The 17,759-nt window shown below is 43.1% G+C and overlaps 1 protein-coding gene across 1 annotated transcript in view; it reads right to left on the bottom strand.

Moving 5' to 3' along the window:
* ptprn2 (protein tyrosine phosphatase receptor type N2) overlaps positions 1 to 17,759 on the bottom strand; it is a 259,239-nt gene that overhangs the window by 198,514 nt on the left and 42,966 nt on the right. The window contains exons 2-3 of the mRNA XM_024393119.2: positions 15,046 to 15,096; positions 5,302 to 5,415 (exon numbers count right to left, since the gene is read on the bottom strand). Coding sequence (XP_024248887.1) covers positions 5,302 to 5,415; positions 15,046 to 15,096 — 165 coding nt within the window. The remainder of the gene's footprint in view (positions 1 to 5,301; positions 5,416 to 15,045; positions 15,097 to 17,759) is intronic.

Here is a 17,759-nt window from a genome sequence, read left to right as displayed (position 1 = left end):
TTGAAGAACTTGACTGGGCTGCACAGAGCCCTGACCTCAACCCCATCGAACACCTTTGGGATGAATTAGAACGCCGACTGCGGGCCAGGCCTAATTGCCCAACATCAGTGCCCAAACTCACTAATGCTCTTGTGGCTGAATGGAAGCAAATCCCCGCAGCAATGTTCCATCATCTAGTGGAAAGACTTCCCAGAAGAGTGGAGGCTGTTATAGCAGCAAAAGAGGGACACAACTCCATATTAATGTCCATGATTATGGAATGAGATGTTTGACGAGTAGGAGTCTGCATACTTTTGGTCATATAGTATATTCCATTACCGTGACACATAACCTCTTTTTATCATTACCGTAACACGGATGAAGCCAAAATTGCTAAAGTATACATTTGATTTTTCCTATTATTTCCTATATATTGGTGCATACAGTAATGATGAGCAGGTTTTTGGAGATGAGACTGCATGTTTCGGTATGAGTGTTGCATAGTTTGCCATTCAAAAACTGTACTGATCTCTATCATAGATTAAGTAATCCCAAATGACATTGCAAGATACTAAAATCACTGATCTTAATGCAGTTGACTAAAATACCTCCAATTTCAGCATAACTATACGTACTGTAATTACATGCATGCATTTTCAAAAGTCAGAAGTGGACTTTTTTGGGGGAATAAATCATTTACATGTAATATCGGTGTATTATGACATGGCTATTTGTGGTTGTAAGTTATTTCAGATGTATTCATGGATTCAATGGGATCCTTTGGGCAAATTGGCATATGCCTATAAAGTCTCTGAAAAAAATCACACATGGGCCAACAACTGTCTTGGGATATCAAACAACAGTATGGTGGTAATGCGAAATGTGGGTTTCGGTACAGGTGCACATGTCAACATGGAGGATATCCTCCTTTAAGTGGTGGGTTTGCTCTGAAACACAAACTGTCACAAACTTTAACTTACTTTAGCTTAAAGTAAGTTAAATGGGGTTTATGCACCCCATATTTATTGACAACCCTACTTAATCAAATAACTGTTGTACTGTGTTACCAAAGATCTATACAATAGGTTTAAGGAGTAGTCCTAGTAAATAAATAAAAAGTTACCAGCACAGCATACCCAGTGACTATATACTAGAATTAGCTTATTATCATTACCGAAATGTTCTGATTATACAAACATTACGTGGTAATGACAAATGTGGGTTTCGGTCCTGAGAGGCCCTTAGCTCAATCTGTAAATGATAGGAGACAGACATTACGAGACGTGCAAGCATTTGAAAACATCACTAAAGTCAATTTATGCCTCCATGTTGGTAAGGTAATGGTTCTCTGACTTTTTCCCAATTTGAGCTTTTTAGCCGTTTCGGTAATGAGAAGGCCAAGTGGGGTAAATGGGGGTGTTTGAGAATAAGAACCTCATTCTGAAAGCATATAAGTGAATAAATTAACTTATAATTATCTTAACTTGTGCTCACCTAAGGACTACTCCTCTAGATGATATATTATGGGGAAATAAAAAGGTATTTTAAAAAAAACTGTAGTTTTTACAGGACCTTGAAAATTACGGTAATTAGACACCTCCAGACACTGTGTTTTTATGTAATACATATATATTATAGTTTAATGTAAACTTGGACTACTATACAATTGGGATTATTTATGGACAAACTACAGTAACATATTTTGTGTTGTATTCAAATAACTTAGGTTTATCTAAAGCAAGATTGTATAAAATGACCTGAGGATTTAAATCTGGCGAAAATGTAAAACTGATAGAAAATAAGACACTTTGCCAAAAACTTTAAATCTTACGTCTTGAGAATGACGATTGCACGTTTTGTAACAAAATCAGCTACAGACGTGTTTAAAACTGGTTTGATGAGAATCACCCAATAGCACTCATCAGAGCACTGTTGCAGCAGTTGGCATTCCCATTTGTAGAAACCCACACGGTGTGCTCAAATCAACTGTACATGTTCTGACTCAAGAGTTGCTCTCATTTTATACCCAATATTCCCATACCAGTACCAGATCTAAAATCATTAACACAAAATACAGCTGGCACTATTAGCTTAGCTATAAAATAGCTTATGTAGCCGACATTTGTGAGTCTGTGTATATGTATACATCTTCGACAGTAAACTGTATGTAATGTATGTGTAACAGAGTGTGGGTGAGAAATGACATATTGTATGCAAACCTGGGTTCAAACTATATTTGAAGTAATTTCAAATGCTTTCGCTGGGTTTAATTGAGCTTGCCTGGTGCAATGGAACCTATAGTATAGGCACAAAACTGCGAAACCCACCCATCCGGAACTACAGGCAGGCTCAATTTTAATTATAAAAGCATTTGAAAGAGTTCAAATGGTATTTGAACCCAGGTCTGGTTGTATGTTTTGCTGTTGTGGAAGATAAACCTCAACACAAAGACACACATATACCCTAAGTACATGGAACCTCCGGAGAGGAGGAAGATCAGTGGTGCTGAAATTAAATACGGTCTGTTGCATCTCCCTGACTAGATGATCCGATGCAAATGTCACAATGCATTACCTTAATTTGCTTGCCTTGAGAGGAAGTGAAAAATAACTCTGCTTTGCACATGGATCAAGGTGATGCTGAAGGGTCAACCAACTGTAGAGCAGGGACCCTAGTCGTTACTACAGATAGCCAGAGCCTGTGGTTAAGTGGTAACACTCCGTGGCTCTAAAGGAATATATGCTTCTCCTCCTCTCACACACTTCAAATTTGACTTTAAATGGTTGTAGTCAATTTTGTCGTCACTATGGATTTCACCTATCACTTAGCCTTGCTTAGCAAAGCTTCTAGTCACAGATCAGGTTGTCTGTAGATCAGGTTGTCTGTAGATCAGGTTGTCTGTAGATCAGATTGTCTGTATATCAGGTTGACACACACACACACACACACACACACACACACACACACACACACACACACACACACACACGGAGAGACCTTGAACCAAACGCCTTGAATGCTTTGCAGTTTCGCTATATGAAGTACGGACACACTGTGTTTGCACTTTGTGAATCCCAAAGTCGCCTCGGCACACAGCGCCATCGGTGCAGTCTAATATAAAAGTAATTTGCAGTGGATGACAGTGTCTTGCACTCCAAGGCGGCATGTGGAAAATGTAATAGCCGACAATGCTCCTTCCAAGTAGGGATACAGCCAAACAAAGCAAGGAACATGAAGACAAAATAAACCCTTTTTGTGCCGGGGTCAATTTCTATTGATCTAGTGACATTGGATGTTATGTGCAGAGATTAGATTGCATGATTTCGTCTACAGCGACTCCGATGCAAAATAAAGTTTATTGCAAATCGATGCAATTGAATTCCCCCCACGTCTTTTCTTCTACTCCATTTAGGTTACAGTACAATAGTCTCAATCACTCTGTCTGCTCTTCAACAGGGGAGCTGAACTAAACATCTCAAAGATGACAGACACTTCAATAAGGAGCCATGCTAAGCCGATAAGACCCAAGACACAACAAAGCGTAGACTGACTCGTCTGAAGAGAACGCCACTCAGTCTTTAGATATGTTTCCAAGAGACAGAGCGCAAGCAAAACTGAGCCGGGTTGAACTGGAACCCGAGACTGTGCAGCGCCATCGAAAGTGTGTGATGGAGGGGTGACGTCATGTCTCCCTGTCTTTCCGTCTGCATTTGAACACAACGTCAGTCAGACACAGACAAACGTCTCCCGGCAACAGACATTCCAGAGATATTAACACCTGGAAATAGAGCTTGAACAAACGGACGCGCCGACTCTCGTCCTCCCTCTCATCCGCCCTCTCATCCTCCTCAGTCTCATCCGTTTATTTCAGAGAAGTCATTACAATAAATGCTGTGGTCTCACACGGTTCCTAATATTCATTACTGCGTTTGTCATTTCCTATGGATGCACGCTTTTTCAAATGCTTTTTCAAAATGGTTTTCTATAGTTGTTTACGCGTGTTATAAAAGGCTACGCTTAGAGTGGCCTGTAAAGCCAATTAGCTGGGAGAGGTTAGTGCTGAAGGTATTTGCTGCCCTCTGCTGTGACAGCCTGTAGTTGCAGATGCTTGTGATAGTCCTGTAGCCAGATTTCAACAGAGGATAATGATATTGGATGTTATAAATGTTGCATAAATGTGAATGAGACATGAAATTACATATCTAGTTTTAATTTGATTAATTTAAAACATTCATGAATTAAAGCATATATTTATTTTGGTAAAACCTAAATGCTGAAACTAACCTGAGCCAAACAATCAACTGTCTAACACTTTCCTTTATTTAGTTCCATTGGATAGACTTCCGCTAGAGAGCGTGAACTGACTGGCCCAGTGAATCCATTTGTGCTATTACACTGTGTCAATTAAAAGGCTTCTCTGGTCCTGGCTGGAGGCACCAAACTATTGGTCACTTCCATGTGCCACCCATGACAGACAGCGGAAGAACATTAGAGAGAGAGAGAGAGAGAGAGAGAGAGAGAGAGAGAGAGAGAGAGAGAGAGAGAGAGAGAGAGAAGAGAGAGGAAGGAAGGAAGGAAAGTGAGTGTGTGTGAGGAGAGAGAGAGAGACAGAGAAGGAAAGTGAGTGTGTGTGTGAGAGAGAGAGAAGGAAAGTGAGTGTGTGTGTGAGAGAGAGAGAGAGAGAGAGAGATCAACCCATACAACTGTACAACCCACACATGGAATAGCGTCATCTGGAAAACAGGTTGACAGAGACATATGAAAGAGGGAGACATACTGTACACCGGAGTAATATCTAGAGAACGAAGTAATGCCGAGATCCTGGTGATCCAAATCGGCAAAATTGGAGATCCACGTTTTTTTCCAGGACACCGGCCATGATGTTTCAACTGAGTTCTCTCTCCTGTTGTTTGAGGACATCCCTGGGCCTGTTTTGTGTCCTGTTCTCCTGTATCTACCCTGTTCAACAAGCACATTAGCTGCCGTGCTCCAATTAATGGAGCAGGAGAGGCCGTCTAATGCAATTACGCCGCATGCAGCACCGTCACTCATCCACGTAATTAGCACCAAATGTCCTGCAATCATACAAGCCAATTAGATTCCTGGTGCAGTTATATGATCAGGGCACAACAATGGCCTGTATGTGGTATATTACCTGTACTTTACCTCTTTGCCACATTTGCAGCTTGAACGTTGGGCTTGCTTTCACATAATTATAACGTCTGGAAGGACAAACAGACCAAACAGACACACACACACACACACAGACAAAGAGACAGACAGAGAGACAAGCAGGCACGCAGGCGGACAAACAGAACGCACCTTTGTGGGCCAATTTCTGTAGGAGAGCCCTGAGGCGCTGTAGAGCAGAGGCGGAGGCATCGTAGGTGTACAGGTCCGCACCGGGTAACTCCAGGCACCTTCCAAACACTCCGTCTAGAAGGGAACACACGTACAGCATACACACACACACTGTCATCAGACAGATCATGTACTGCAGTGACAGACACATGAGGAGAATGGAGTTCTGGGAAAGGGTTAACTAACCTGTCAAAGCAATGACAACGGTACAGGGCTTTGGGATTGTTACTCTGAGGGTGAAACATCATCTTTTACAACCTTCGTAGAAAAGCCGAAGTCGTGTGCTCCCTGCAGTTTCTTGTAAGCTCGAGTTCCTGTTTGGGAGCTAGTCGCTGACACTTTTTTGACGGCAGTGCGATAAGCACCAGGCCATCATTGGCGCTGAGACGTTATCAGGGACACTGTTATCTCCCTATCAGCAGGTCGCTTGCTTCGCCAAACGCAGGTTCCTAGGCAACCCACGGCGGAGCTCCTACCTGGACATTAATTCAATGGTTATCTGGACTAGAGGAGCATGCTGGGACGGCTGAGAGACTGGGGGTCAGGATACCGTGTGAGGAATATAAATGACCCAGCCACACGGCGTCTTTTCACAGTCAGGGAGAGAAAGAATATCCATGTGTCTCGTCTTCTTCAAAATCCCAAAATACATCAAACTCTAGTCAATGCCGAACTCAAAGTTGAAAGCATTATGACTCATCATCTATGTGTGTGTATGTGCGTGTGCGTGAGTGAGTGAGAGAGACTAATGATGTGAACTTCGTGCTGCACCACAGGACAACCTGATCTACAGTCAGTGCTCATTTACTGTGCTTTGCCGGCAGTGGCAATTAATGACACCATGGCTCGACTGACACCCTACACTGCCATGCCTGTTCAAATCCATTTATATTTACACATGCATTTATTTATTTAACATTTGCTTATTTACACATGCCATTTATCCGTTTATTTTCTAGGTTTCAGAAGCAGGTGCGCTGTCATCACTCAACCTATCACGTGAGCTTAACCAATCTTAGTTCTGCTTCTTTGCATTAATAAATGAACTGACTAGGTTAATCCTACACACCAATAGTCACTCTCTTTCAGCCGCAGCTCACGTGATAACTTTGTAATTACAGGCCTGTGCTCAACGTTGAGTGGCTGATAATTACAATGATAATAATGCTGTCGACTTCAGCTACTAATTTCAATCGTCTTTGAAATGAAAAGACAGTGTTTCCCTGCGTTGCTCCTGAAGCCGGTGACCCCTGAAGCTGGTGACCCCCGCAGAGAGCCGGTGACCCCTGGCTCTCTGCGGCGGCAAGCCTTTCGAAGGGAAAATGAACATAAACAACACACGAAGACAGTTTATTTTTCGCATCCCGCATATACAAGCTGACAGAATAACTTCACTCCTCCGTGTAGTTATGCAGAGCACGACAGACAGGTAACCTGCTGTACGTGTGAACGACAACAGGAAAGAAGGATAAAGAAATATGGAAGTGAGACGAGGAAAGGGGGAAACGAAGAATGCTCAAGATTAGACACATTTGATGTTGAGAATCATGACTATGGTTACCATGATTATGTGAAGCCATTATTTCAGTGTAAACAAGACAGTTTTACAAAATGAGTTTATAACAATGTAATAGAGATGACATAATTGATGAACAGACGACAGTGACATAACAAGCGACAGGCGACTGTCTTATATTTGCTATTTTTGTGCTCCTTCACCAGTTTCCATGACAACTGCCACAGTTAATGTGTTGTTTCCTCCACAGTTGACAGGACATTCCCAGCAGACATCAGACATAATCCCACACACACACACACACACACACACACACACACACACACACACACACACACACACACACACACACACACACACACACACACACACACACACACACACACACACACACTAAACCCCAATACTTATATTCAAATACTTAACTCAAATACTTATATTAAGTTGAACTGAAAATCAAGTAAAAGTAATTATTACTTAAAATGTTTAGGTGGTACTGACTTTTTAAAGTTATGATAACAATTGACCTTTTTCCCAGCATGCTCTACTGCAGGTTGATTAAGAAAAATATGTTTCTGCATGTACATTGAGTGATTGATTGATTAAACCTTGTGCTTTTTAAACTAATCCATTCATTTAGTTTGATGTTTTTGCACCCGTTACTGAAATGGTTGTTCCAGTTTAAATGTATCAAACTCATTCCATGGAGGACCGAGCGCCTGTGGGTATTCGCTCCTCCCTTGAACCTGATTGATAAATGAAGGTCTTAATTGAAAGGAAATAACAAAAACTGTTAGATATCCTGACTCTAGCTGAATGCAATTAGGAATTAAACATCACTTTGCAAGCCAGCATAATGTGATTGCAGGTTGGGTTGCCAGGTTTTCCAGAAATCCCGGTAGGAATATGGGAAGATTCCTGGAAAATCCTTCAAACGGGAAAAGTCTGTGCTATGTTCAGCAATTATCCTTGTCTTGTAAACAGCTAATAGAGAATTATGGTGGGGTGGGGACGGCATCTAATCCAGAGATGCTAAATCAAGTCTCCCCAGGCCGATACAGCATTACAAAATGCAGAGATTATTTGTTGCTTAGCCACTTTACAGTGAATGCGATGGACCACATCAAACTTTGCCAGGAGGACTACACATGCTTTGATGGATTGGCTCTTCCTTAATGTGTATATTTTGTACTTAATGTGTGTATTGTTTTCGTTGTGTGTGTATTGGTCTGTGCTCACTTGTGATCGAGAACTAGGTCTCAATGAGATTTCCCTAAAGACAGAAACAAAAGAAGGGGGAAAAAGGCATTATGGAGACTAAGTCATGGATAGATCTAAGTTGATAACATGCTGACTTTCCCATGTATTTCAATTTTACTCATGAACGAGCGGAACATCTTTTTTTTGTTGGCCACATGGAGAGTTGAACAAAACAAAAGACAACACGCAGAACTGCAGAGTCTATAAAGGCGCATCTTATGGGCTCCTGACCAATTCTTCAATTTAAAAAAAAAAATTTTTTTTGCACTGGTCGTAATGTTTTTTTTTTGTACATAATGTTTCCAGCATTGTTTCCCCATGACCAAAAATAGCTTCTGGACATCAGAACAGCGATCACTAATATTTTGTATTTATTTTTATTCCCGATTTTTCAGGAGGGGCTGCAGCACCCTCAGCACCCCTACTTCCCGCGGCTATGCATACTGCTCACCCCGGGCCAGGCCCTAATCGTCGAGGCTCAGAAAAGAAAAAGGCAAGAGAGTGTAAGAGAGGCTGACCTGTGGGAACCCTGGCGGAAAAACTAAGTCGGCGAGTACATAAAGCGCCTTTACCCTCCATTTTATTGCCGAACATACAAACACCGGAGAACAAACTGGACAGGCTCTATTCGAGACTATCCTATCAACGGGACCTGAAGAACTGTAATGTGCTATGTTTCATGGAGTCTGTTGAACAAGGACATGGATAATATACTAGCTGACCTTTCTATGCCTCGGCATGACAGAACGGCAGCATCGGGTAAAGTCAAGGGAGGAGGGGTGTGTCTCTTTGTTAACAACAGCCGGTGCACAATCTCTAATATAAAGAAAGACTCGAGGTTCTACTCGCCTGAGTTAGAATACCTCATGATAAGCTGTAGACCACACTATTTACCAAGAGAGTTTTCAACTATATTTTTCGTATCTGTCTATTTACCACCACAAACTGATGTTGGCACTAAGACCGCAGTCAACGAGCTGTATATGGCCATAAGCAAACAGGAAAACACTCATCCAGAGGAGGCGCTCCTAGTGGCCAGAGATTTTTATGCAGGAAAATTCAAAACCGTCTTAGTTAAGTTCTACCAGCATGTCACGTGGCAATTAGAGACGAAAAAAAACTCTAGATCACCTTTACTCCACACACAGAAACGCATACAAAGCTCTCCCTTGCCCTGCATTTGGCAAATCTGACCATAACTCTATCTTCCTGATTCCTGCTTACAAAGCTAAATCTGAAACAGGAAGTACCAGTGACGCACTCAATACGGAAGTGGTCCGATAAAGCGGATGCTAAGCTACAGGACTGTTTCACTTGAGCGAACATGAATATGTTCCGGGGATTCATCCAATGGCATTGAGGAGTTTACCACATCAGTCACCGGCTTCCTTAATAAGTGCATCGACGACATCGTCCCCACAGGGACCATACGTAATATCACAACCAGAAGCCATGGATTACAGGCAACATCCGCACTGAGCTAAGCTAGAGCTGCTGCTTTAAAGGAGCGGGACACTAATCCGGACGCTTATAAAATATCCTGATATGCCACCAGCTCAACCTCTCCCTGACACAGTCTGTAATACCTACATGTTTCAAGCAGATCACCATAGTACCTGTACTCCTAGGTAACCTATCTAAATGACTATAGCCCCGTAGCACTTGAATCTGTAGCCGTCAAATGCTTTGAAAGGCTAGTCATGGCTCATATCAACACCATCACCCCAGACACCCCAGTCTTCCTAAGGTCTTCGAAAGCCAAGTTAACAAACAGATTACCGACCATTTCGAATCCCACCATACCTTCTCCGCTATGCAATGTGGTTTCAAGGCTGGTCATGGGTGCACCTTAGCCACGCTCAAGGTCCTAAACGACATCATAACCGCCATCGATAAGAGACATTACTGTGCAGCCGTATTCATCGACCTGGCCAAGGCTTTCAACTCTGTCAATCACCACATTCTTATCGGCAGACTCGACAGCCTTGATTTCTCAAATGACTGCCTCAACTGGTTTACCAACTACTTCAGTGATGCAACCGGTCAGGATGCTCTCGATGTTGAGGCTGTAGAACCTTTTGAGGATCTCAGGACCCATGCCAAATCTTTTTAGTTTCCTGAGGGGGAATAGGCTTTGTCGTGCCCTCTTCACGACTGTCTTGGTGTGTTTGGATCAATCTAGTTCATTGTTGAAGTGGACACCAAGGAATTTGAAGCTCTCAACCTGCTCCACTACAGCCCCGTCGATGAGAATGGGGACGTGCTCGGTGCTCCTTTTCCTGTAGTCCACAATCATCTCCTTAGTCTTGGTTACATTGAGGGATAAGTTGTTGTTCTGGCACCACCCGGCCAGGTCTCTGACCTCCTCCCTATAGGCTGTCTCGTCATTGTCGGTGATCAGGCCTACCACTGTTGTGTCGTCAGCAAACTTAATGATGGTGTTGTGTCTGGCCATGTAGTTGTGGGTGAACAGTCGTGGGTGAACAGGGAGTACAGGAGGGGACAGAGCATGCACCCCTGGGGAGCTCCAGTGTTGAGGATCAGCATGGCAGATGTGTTGCTACCTACCCTCACCACCTGGGGGCAACCTGTCAGGAATTCCAGGATCCAGTTGCAGTGGGAGGTGTTTAGTCCCAGGATCCTTAGCTTGGTGATGAGCTTTGAGGGTACTATGGTGTTGAATGCTGAGCTGTAGTCAATGAACAGCATTCTCACATAGGTGTTCCTTTTGTCCAGGTGGGGAAGGGCAGTGTGGAGTGCAATAGAGATTGCATCATCTGTGGATCTGTTTGGGCGGTATGCAAATTGGAGTGGGTCTAGGGTTTCTGGGATAATGGTGTTGATGTGAGCCATTACCAGCCTTTCAAAGCACTTCATGGCTACGAACGTGAGTGCTACGGGTCTGTAGTCATTTAGGCAGGTTGCCTTTGTGTTCTTGGGCACAGGGACTATGGTGGTCTGCTTGAAGCATGTTGGTATTACAGACTCAATCAGGGACATGTTGAAAATGTCAGTGAAGACACCTGCCAGTTGGTCAGCACATGCCCGGAGCACATCTCCTGGTAATCCGTCTGGCCCCGCAGCCTTGTGTATGTTGACCTGTTTAAAGGTCTTACTCACGTCGGCTACGGAGAGCGTGATCACACAGTCGTCCGGAACAGCTGATGCTCTCATGCATGCCTCAGTGTTGCTTGCCTCGAAGCGAGCATAGAAGTGATTTATCTCGTCTGGTAGGCCCGTGTCTCTGGGCAGCTCGCGGCTGTGATTCCCTTTGTAGTCTGTAATAGTTTGCAAGCCCTGCCACATCCGACGAGAGTCGGAGCCGGTATAGTATGATTCAATCTTAGCCCTGTATTGACGCTTTGCCTGTTTGATGGTTCGTCGCAGGGCATAGCAGGATTTCTTGTAAGCTTCCGGGTTAGAGTCCCGCACCTTGAAAGCGGCAGCTCTACCCTTTAGCTCAGTGCGAATGTTGCCTGTAATCCATGGCTTCTGGTTGGGGTATTTACGTACAGTCACTGTGGGGACTACGTCCTCAATGCACTTATTGATAAAGCCAGTGACTGATGTGGTGTATTCCTCAATGTCATCGGAAGAATCCCGGAACATGTTCCAGTCTGTGATAGCAAAGCTCATACTCTATCAAGTAACTGCATGCTTTTCATGATCAGTAAACATCAATTGATCATGTAGTTTCAGATACGTGAGGGTAGCCGATCCATTTGGCATGTAGCTAGCTAGCTAACGTGTCATTTAGCTTGCTTCATCTGAGGTTAGGCTTTTGGAAAGAGCTTGACATTGGAAAGTCCTTACCTGGTAAAGTTGTCAGTCAGACTAGTGTCCTCACCACTACGGATGGCAAGCAAATATAGTCATCTACTTTATCTCCTGAAAGTTAGCTTGTTAACTAGACATATGGATGTGATCTGTTATTAGCTATTTGACATGGTCCATCAGTCAATGTAGGCTATCATGTCTGTCAGCAGCAATCGGGATTAAACACTCACAAAGTTGAAAAGGGGAAAGTGTTTGCTAACTTCGCTAGGTAGGTACGTTGGTTGGAATACATTAGGTCTACTTACCACATTATGTTTAGCCAACTGTACAAACTTTCTACCGGTAGCTTGCAAAATAAATCGGCAAATGCCCCCTTCTGCTGCTTGACAGGCAGATCCCACAAAGGATGGGAAATGAACTAAAACCACTCATACTTGTCAGGTATGGTTCACTTTTATTTTATATCACTCAAATATCCAATTAATGGGGGCCAATACTGAGAGCTATCGTGAGACTACCCTTTGAATTTACATGACCAATTATTGATGTTTGCTGATCATGAAAGCATGCAGTTACTTGCTGTATTACGCTGATGAGAGACCTAGAGGTAAATGTGCACAATCGTTTTGCAAGGAATAATCGAAAATCTGTAGTTCTGACTATGCTCTTCAAAACGTGATGGCATTACAACCAAATAATTCATATTTATTTAAGAATGATTTAAAAACACCACGCAGTTGTCAATGATTTTAGCGGAGCTTGGGGTCTCCATCCCCCCAACAGGCAAATCATACACTCTGCACCTTATTGTGATGTATTATTGACAATGACCTATAACTGGCTTATCTGCTAAATGTAAAGAATTCTCAATCCAGACATTCCACCCTTTCCCCATTGTGACAGACAGAATCCTACAACCGGTAAAGCAATTTAACTGTAAGCACTAATGCTTTAGGACAGTGGTCACCAATCGACTGGTCGATCACCAATAGATTCCTAGTTGATCGCGAAACATTTATTTCTAATTAATTGATTTATTTTGTACTTTTTACCCCGTTTTCTCCCCAATTGGTAGTTACAGTCTTGTCCCATCGCTGCAACTCCCATACGGACTCAGCGTGCATGAGCACGGCCCGCCACAAGAGTTGCTAGAGCGCGATTGGACAAGGACTAACCCTCCCCTACTCCGATGACGCTGAGCCAATTGTGTGCCGCCTCATGGGTCTCCCGGTCGTGACAGAGCCCGGGATCGAACTAGGATCTTTAGCACCTATAGACACCTGTACCATGTCAGATTGAGAGTTGAAATGTATTACATTTTGAGTTTGCATCCTAATATTACACTTTACATACATCACAGAAGACTGAAATATAACAAAACCGTTTTACATAGAAACACCGAAATTACCACATTCTAATTTGTTTTTGTTAATTATGAAATTATGAAAAATATTAATAACATTCCACCCTTGAGGCCACAATGTCATTTGATTGCAAGAAAGGGCTACTAGAAACAGGTTGACCTGGGGGGCGCATCAAGCACATAACCACTGCACCTTATGCTTCTCACACAAGTATCTGGCGTAAAGGCGATGTTCGTTTTCTTTGTTATTAAGTGCTCACCAGAAACAGACACCTGAATACAAAACATCTTGCACTCAAAAACTATGGAATCTCTTTTCCTGTGAGCTTTCATTTGCCATTCACAATGAGGAAAAGGCACCGATGATTCCTCCTATCTTCCGATGTCTCTAGTTAATGGAGACAACTAAGAGTTTCAAAGAAAATTCTCAGCCATGGAAAAGGGGCCACATCCTGGTGAGGGGTGTGAAATGAGTTCTTTATAGAAATCTCCCTCCTGTGTCACTGACCACCATGCCAGCAGCTAAGCTGAATGAGAAACAGAGTAAGGTTGAACCAGCCTAAAATAATCCAGGTTAGTTCTTCAGGGACCGAGAGCAGAGAACAAGTGGCAGAGGTAGTTATACAACCACACACCCTTCTCGCAGTGTTATTCATTAGGAGTGAATGAGTCTATACACAGAGCAACAGAGCATAATCTTAGATACGGATAAGAGTGCCCACGTGAATCATTTTCTTAAGATTTTAGATTGGGAGTTAGATTGATGGAGATCCAATGTAAGTGTTCCTTTGCAAGCTTCACCTCATTTGAAGATTGATTTCCTATTGAGCTCATTTGGGCTAAATGAAGCGAGCTGCGTTCATTCAAGAGAACCTTCCAGAAGCCACTCCTCAGTAAAATGCATGACAGCTCGCTTTGAGTTTGCCAAAAGGCACCTAAAGACTCTCAGACCATGAGAAACAAAATTCTATGGTCTGATGAAACCAAGATTGAACTCTTTGGCCTGAATGCCTAGCGTCACGTCTGGATGAAACCTGGCACCATCCCTATGGTGAAGCATGGTGGTGGCAGCATCATTCTGTGTGGATGTCTTTCAGCGGCAAGGACTGGGAGACTAGTCAGGATCGAGGGAGCAAAGTGCAGAGAGTTCCTTGATAAAAACCTGCTCCAGAGACCACAGGACTGGGGCAAAGGTTCATCTTCCAACAGGACAATGACCCTAAGCACACAGCAAAGACAACGCAGGAGTGGCTTCAGGACAAGTCTCTGAATGTCCTTGAGTGTCCCAGCCAGAGCTCAGACTTGAACCCAATCGAACATCTCTGGAGACCGTAAAATAGCTGTGCAGCAACGCTCCCCATTCAACCTGACAGAGCTTTAAAGGATCTGCAGAGAGGAATGGGAGAAACTCCCAAAATACAGATGTGCCAAGCTTGTAGCGTCATACCCAAGAAGACTTGAGGCTGTAATCACTGCCAAAGGTGCTTCAACATAATACTGAGTAAAGGGTCTGAAAACTTATGCAAATGTGATATGTCAGCTTTTATTTTTAATACATTTGCTCAGGCCCTATGGGCCCTGGTCAAAAGTAGTGCACTATAAAGGGAATAGGGCGCTATTTGGGATGCAGATTTAGTTTCCCCCCGGTAGTGATGAAAAGCAATGAGTGCTTTAGAATAGTGTGTGTGAGTTGATAACATCACGGAAGGGCTGCTGTATAATGAGGGTGGTGGGTGGTTGGTTGATTGTCACTTCTCAGAATAGAACCCTTTGAAGCTGGCTGGCTTACCATTAGCGCAGAACTCGTAAGGTGTACAGAGCTCATCCTCGAACAGGCAACCTGAAAAAGAGAGAAATGCAAACTTAGAACACAATTTACAACACATCACAATCATTCTCAAAGGACTTTACACTTCAAATCAAAGGTTGCCAGGCGTTTTCAGACCTCTAGCAGTCTAATGCATGATGAAACCACATCCCACGATATCGGTTGTTTAGATTGAACTATATGCCTCCACCCCGAATTAATGGAAAAGATACGCACTTAATAAAGTAAAAACAGGAAATTAGACAGTGCACATTTTTTCCATTCATTTGGGATTAGCTGGATCTGCACATTAGTCTACTTTTTAAGACTGAATGTATCTGAAAAATATTCATTTGTGAGTGAAACATCTCCTTAGCAAAGCACAAGTTTTAATTGACTAAAGTATTAAACAAGTTCCCTGACATTTTGTCCAAAAGGTTAATGCACCATTAAAGAATTGATCTCCCCAATAAAGTCTTGGTGTCTGATCACATTCATCAAAGTCTCCTTACTACAGAGAAAGGGGCAAATCAAAAAGCCAGCCAGTCAGGCAGTAAATCAATTATTTAATCCACACACAGAAAATAAGAATAGAAATAGAACATTAACAACAACAACTGATGGCATAGGCTACATCAAGTCCCTTTTAGGAGTAGGCTACATCAAGTCCCTTTTAGGAGTAGGCTACGTCAAGTCCCTTTTAGGAGTAGGCTACATCAAGTAGGAGTAGGCTACATCCCTTTTAGGAGTAGGCTACATCAAGTCCCTTTAGGCTAAGTCCATCAAGTCCCTTTTAGGAGTACATCAAGTCCCTTTTAGGAGTAGGCTACATCAAGTCCCTTTTAGGAGTAGGCTACATCAAGTCCCTTTTAGGAGTAGGCTACATCAAGTCCCTTTTAGGAGTAGGCTACATCAAGTCCCTTTTAGGAGTAGGCTACATCAAGTCCCTTTTAGGAGTAGGCTACATCAAGTCCCTTTTAGGAGTAGGCTACATCAAGTCCCTTTTAGGAGTAGGCTACATCAAGTCCCTTTTAGGAGTAGGCTACATCAAGTCCCTTTTAGGAGTAGGCTACATCAAGTCCCTTTTAGGAGTAGGCTACATCAAGTCCCTTTTAGGAGTAGGCTACATCAAGTCCCTTTTAGGGAGTAGGCTACATCAAGTCCCAAGTTTTAGGAGTAGGCTACATCAAGTCCCTTTTAGGCTACATCAAGAGTAGGCTACATCAAGTCCCTTTTTTTAGGAGTAGGCTACATCAAGTCCCTTTTAGGCTACATCAAGTCCCTTTTAGGGTAGTAGGCTACATCAAGTCCCTTTTAGGAGTAGGCTACATCAAGTCCCTTTTAGGAGTAGGCTACATCAAGTCCCTTTTAGGAGTAGGCTACATCAAGTCCCTTTTAGGAGTAGGCTACATCAAGTCCCTTTTGGGAGTAGGCTACATCAAGTCCCTTTTTTTCAAGTCCCTTTTAGGAGTAGGCTACATCAAGTCCCTTTTAGGAGTAGGCTACATCAAGTCCCTTTTAGGAGTAGGCTCCCTTTTAGGAGTAGGCTACATCAAGTCCCATCAAGTCCCTTTTAGGAGTAGGCTACATCAAGTCCCTTTTAGGAGTAGGCTACATCATGTCCCTTTTGGGAGTAGGCTACCTCAAGTCCCTTTTGGGAGTAGGCTACATCAAGTCCCTTTTGGGAGTAGGCTACAGAGGCACACAGCACCATGATACACCATTGCACTGTGCCTTTAGTTTTAAGACTGACCTCTACGCCAATGTGTTTCATAAGCGCCAGCTGCCAGCCAAATATTACATTCATAGAAAAAAGGGTACCAAAGGGGTTATTTGGCTGTCCCCACAGGAGAACCCTTTGGGGTTCCAGGTAGAACCCTTTTGGGGTCCATGTAGAACCCTCTGTGGAAAGGGTTTTACATGGACGCTAAAAGAGTTTTCCTGGAACCAGAAGGGTTCTCCCTGGAACCAAAAGGGGTTCTTCAAAGGGTTCCCCTATGGGGACAGCCAAAGACCCCTGTTATGTTCTAGATAGCACATAGAGTGACCTTAATTGACTTTAACAATTTTGGGTGCATCAGTGCCACCAAATTAGATTTTGTGCCCCACCCTATCTGACAACTTTTTTCATTACACTGGCTACTTCAGATGATCAGGAACACACTGTAATGCCCAATGGTACCGCTATCTATCACCAATTAGCCAGATTCCTTCCTCTGTCCTGTCTGGGTCTAACATCCCCGGTCCATGGGCAATGTTCTTCCCCTATATAATTATTAATGAACATTAATGCAGGCTGAGCGAGGCTGGGTGTTCTTGTTCCAGACGGATAAATTAACAGATGGCTGGAGCTTCTGGGTTACAGGTCCTGGTGGCCATATTTCACACTGAAGACACACGGATCAGACTGTGCTTTCAAATCTTTTTAATGAATTTTTATCTTATTAAAACTTCTTAGGGCTGCAACTCCGTTAACGGGATCGATGTGACAACAGCCAGAAAGTGCAGGGCGACCTTTGGACCTTTGATGATCTTCATCAGATGACACTCATGACTTCATGTTACACAATCCATGTATCTTTTGTTTGATAAAGTTCATATTTATATAAAAAAATCTCAGTATACATTGGCGCGTTACGTTCACTAGTTCCAAAAACATCCGGTGATATTGCAGAGAGCCACATCATTTTACAGAA

The sequence above is a fragment of the Oncorhynchus tshawytscha genome, linkage group LG29 (genome assembly GCF_018296145.1).
Source record: "Oncorhynchus tshawytscha isolate Ot180627B linkage group LG29, Otsh_v2.0, whole genome shotgun sequence".
Classification (NCBI taxonomy): Eukaryota; Metazoa; Chordata; class Actinopteri; order Salmoniformes; family Salmonidae; genus Oncorhynchus; species Oncorhynchus tshawytscha.
The sequence above is the reverse complement of the archived record's forward strand: the minus strand, read 5'-3'. Positions and strand labels throughout refer to the sequence as shown.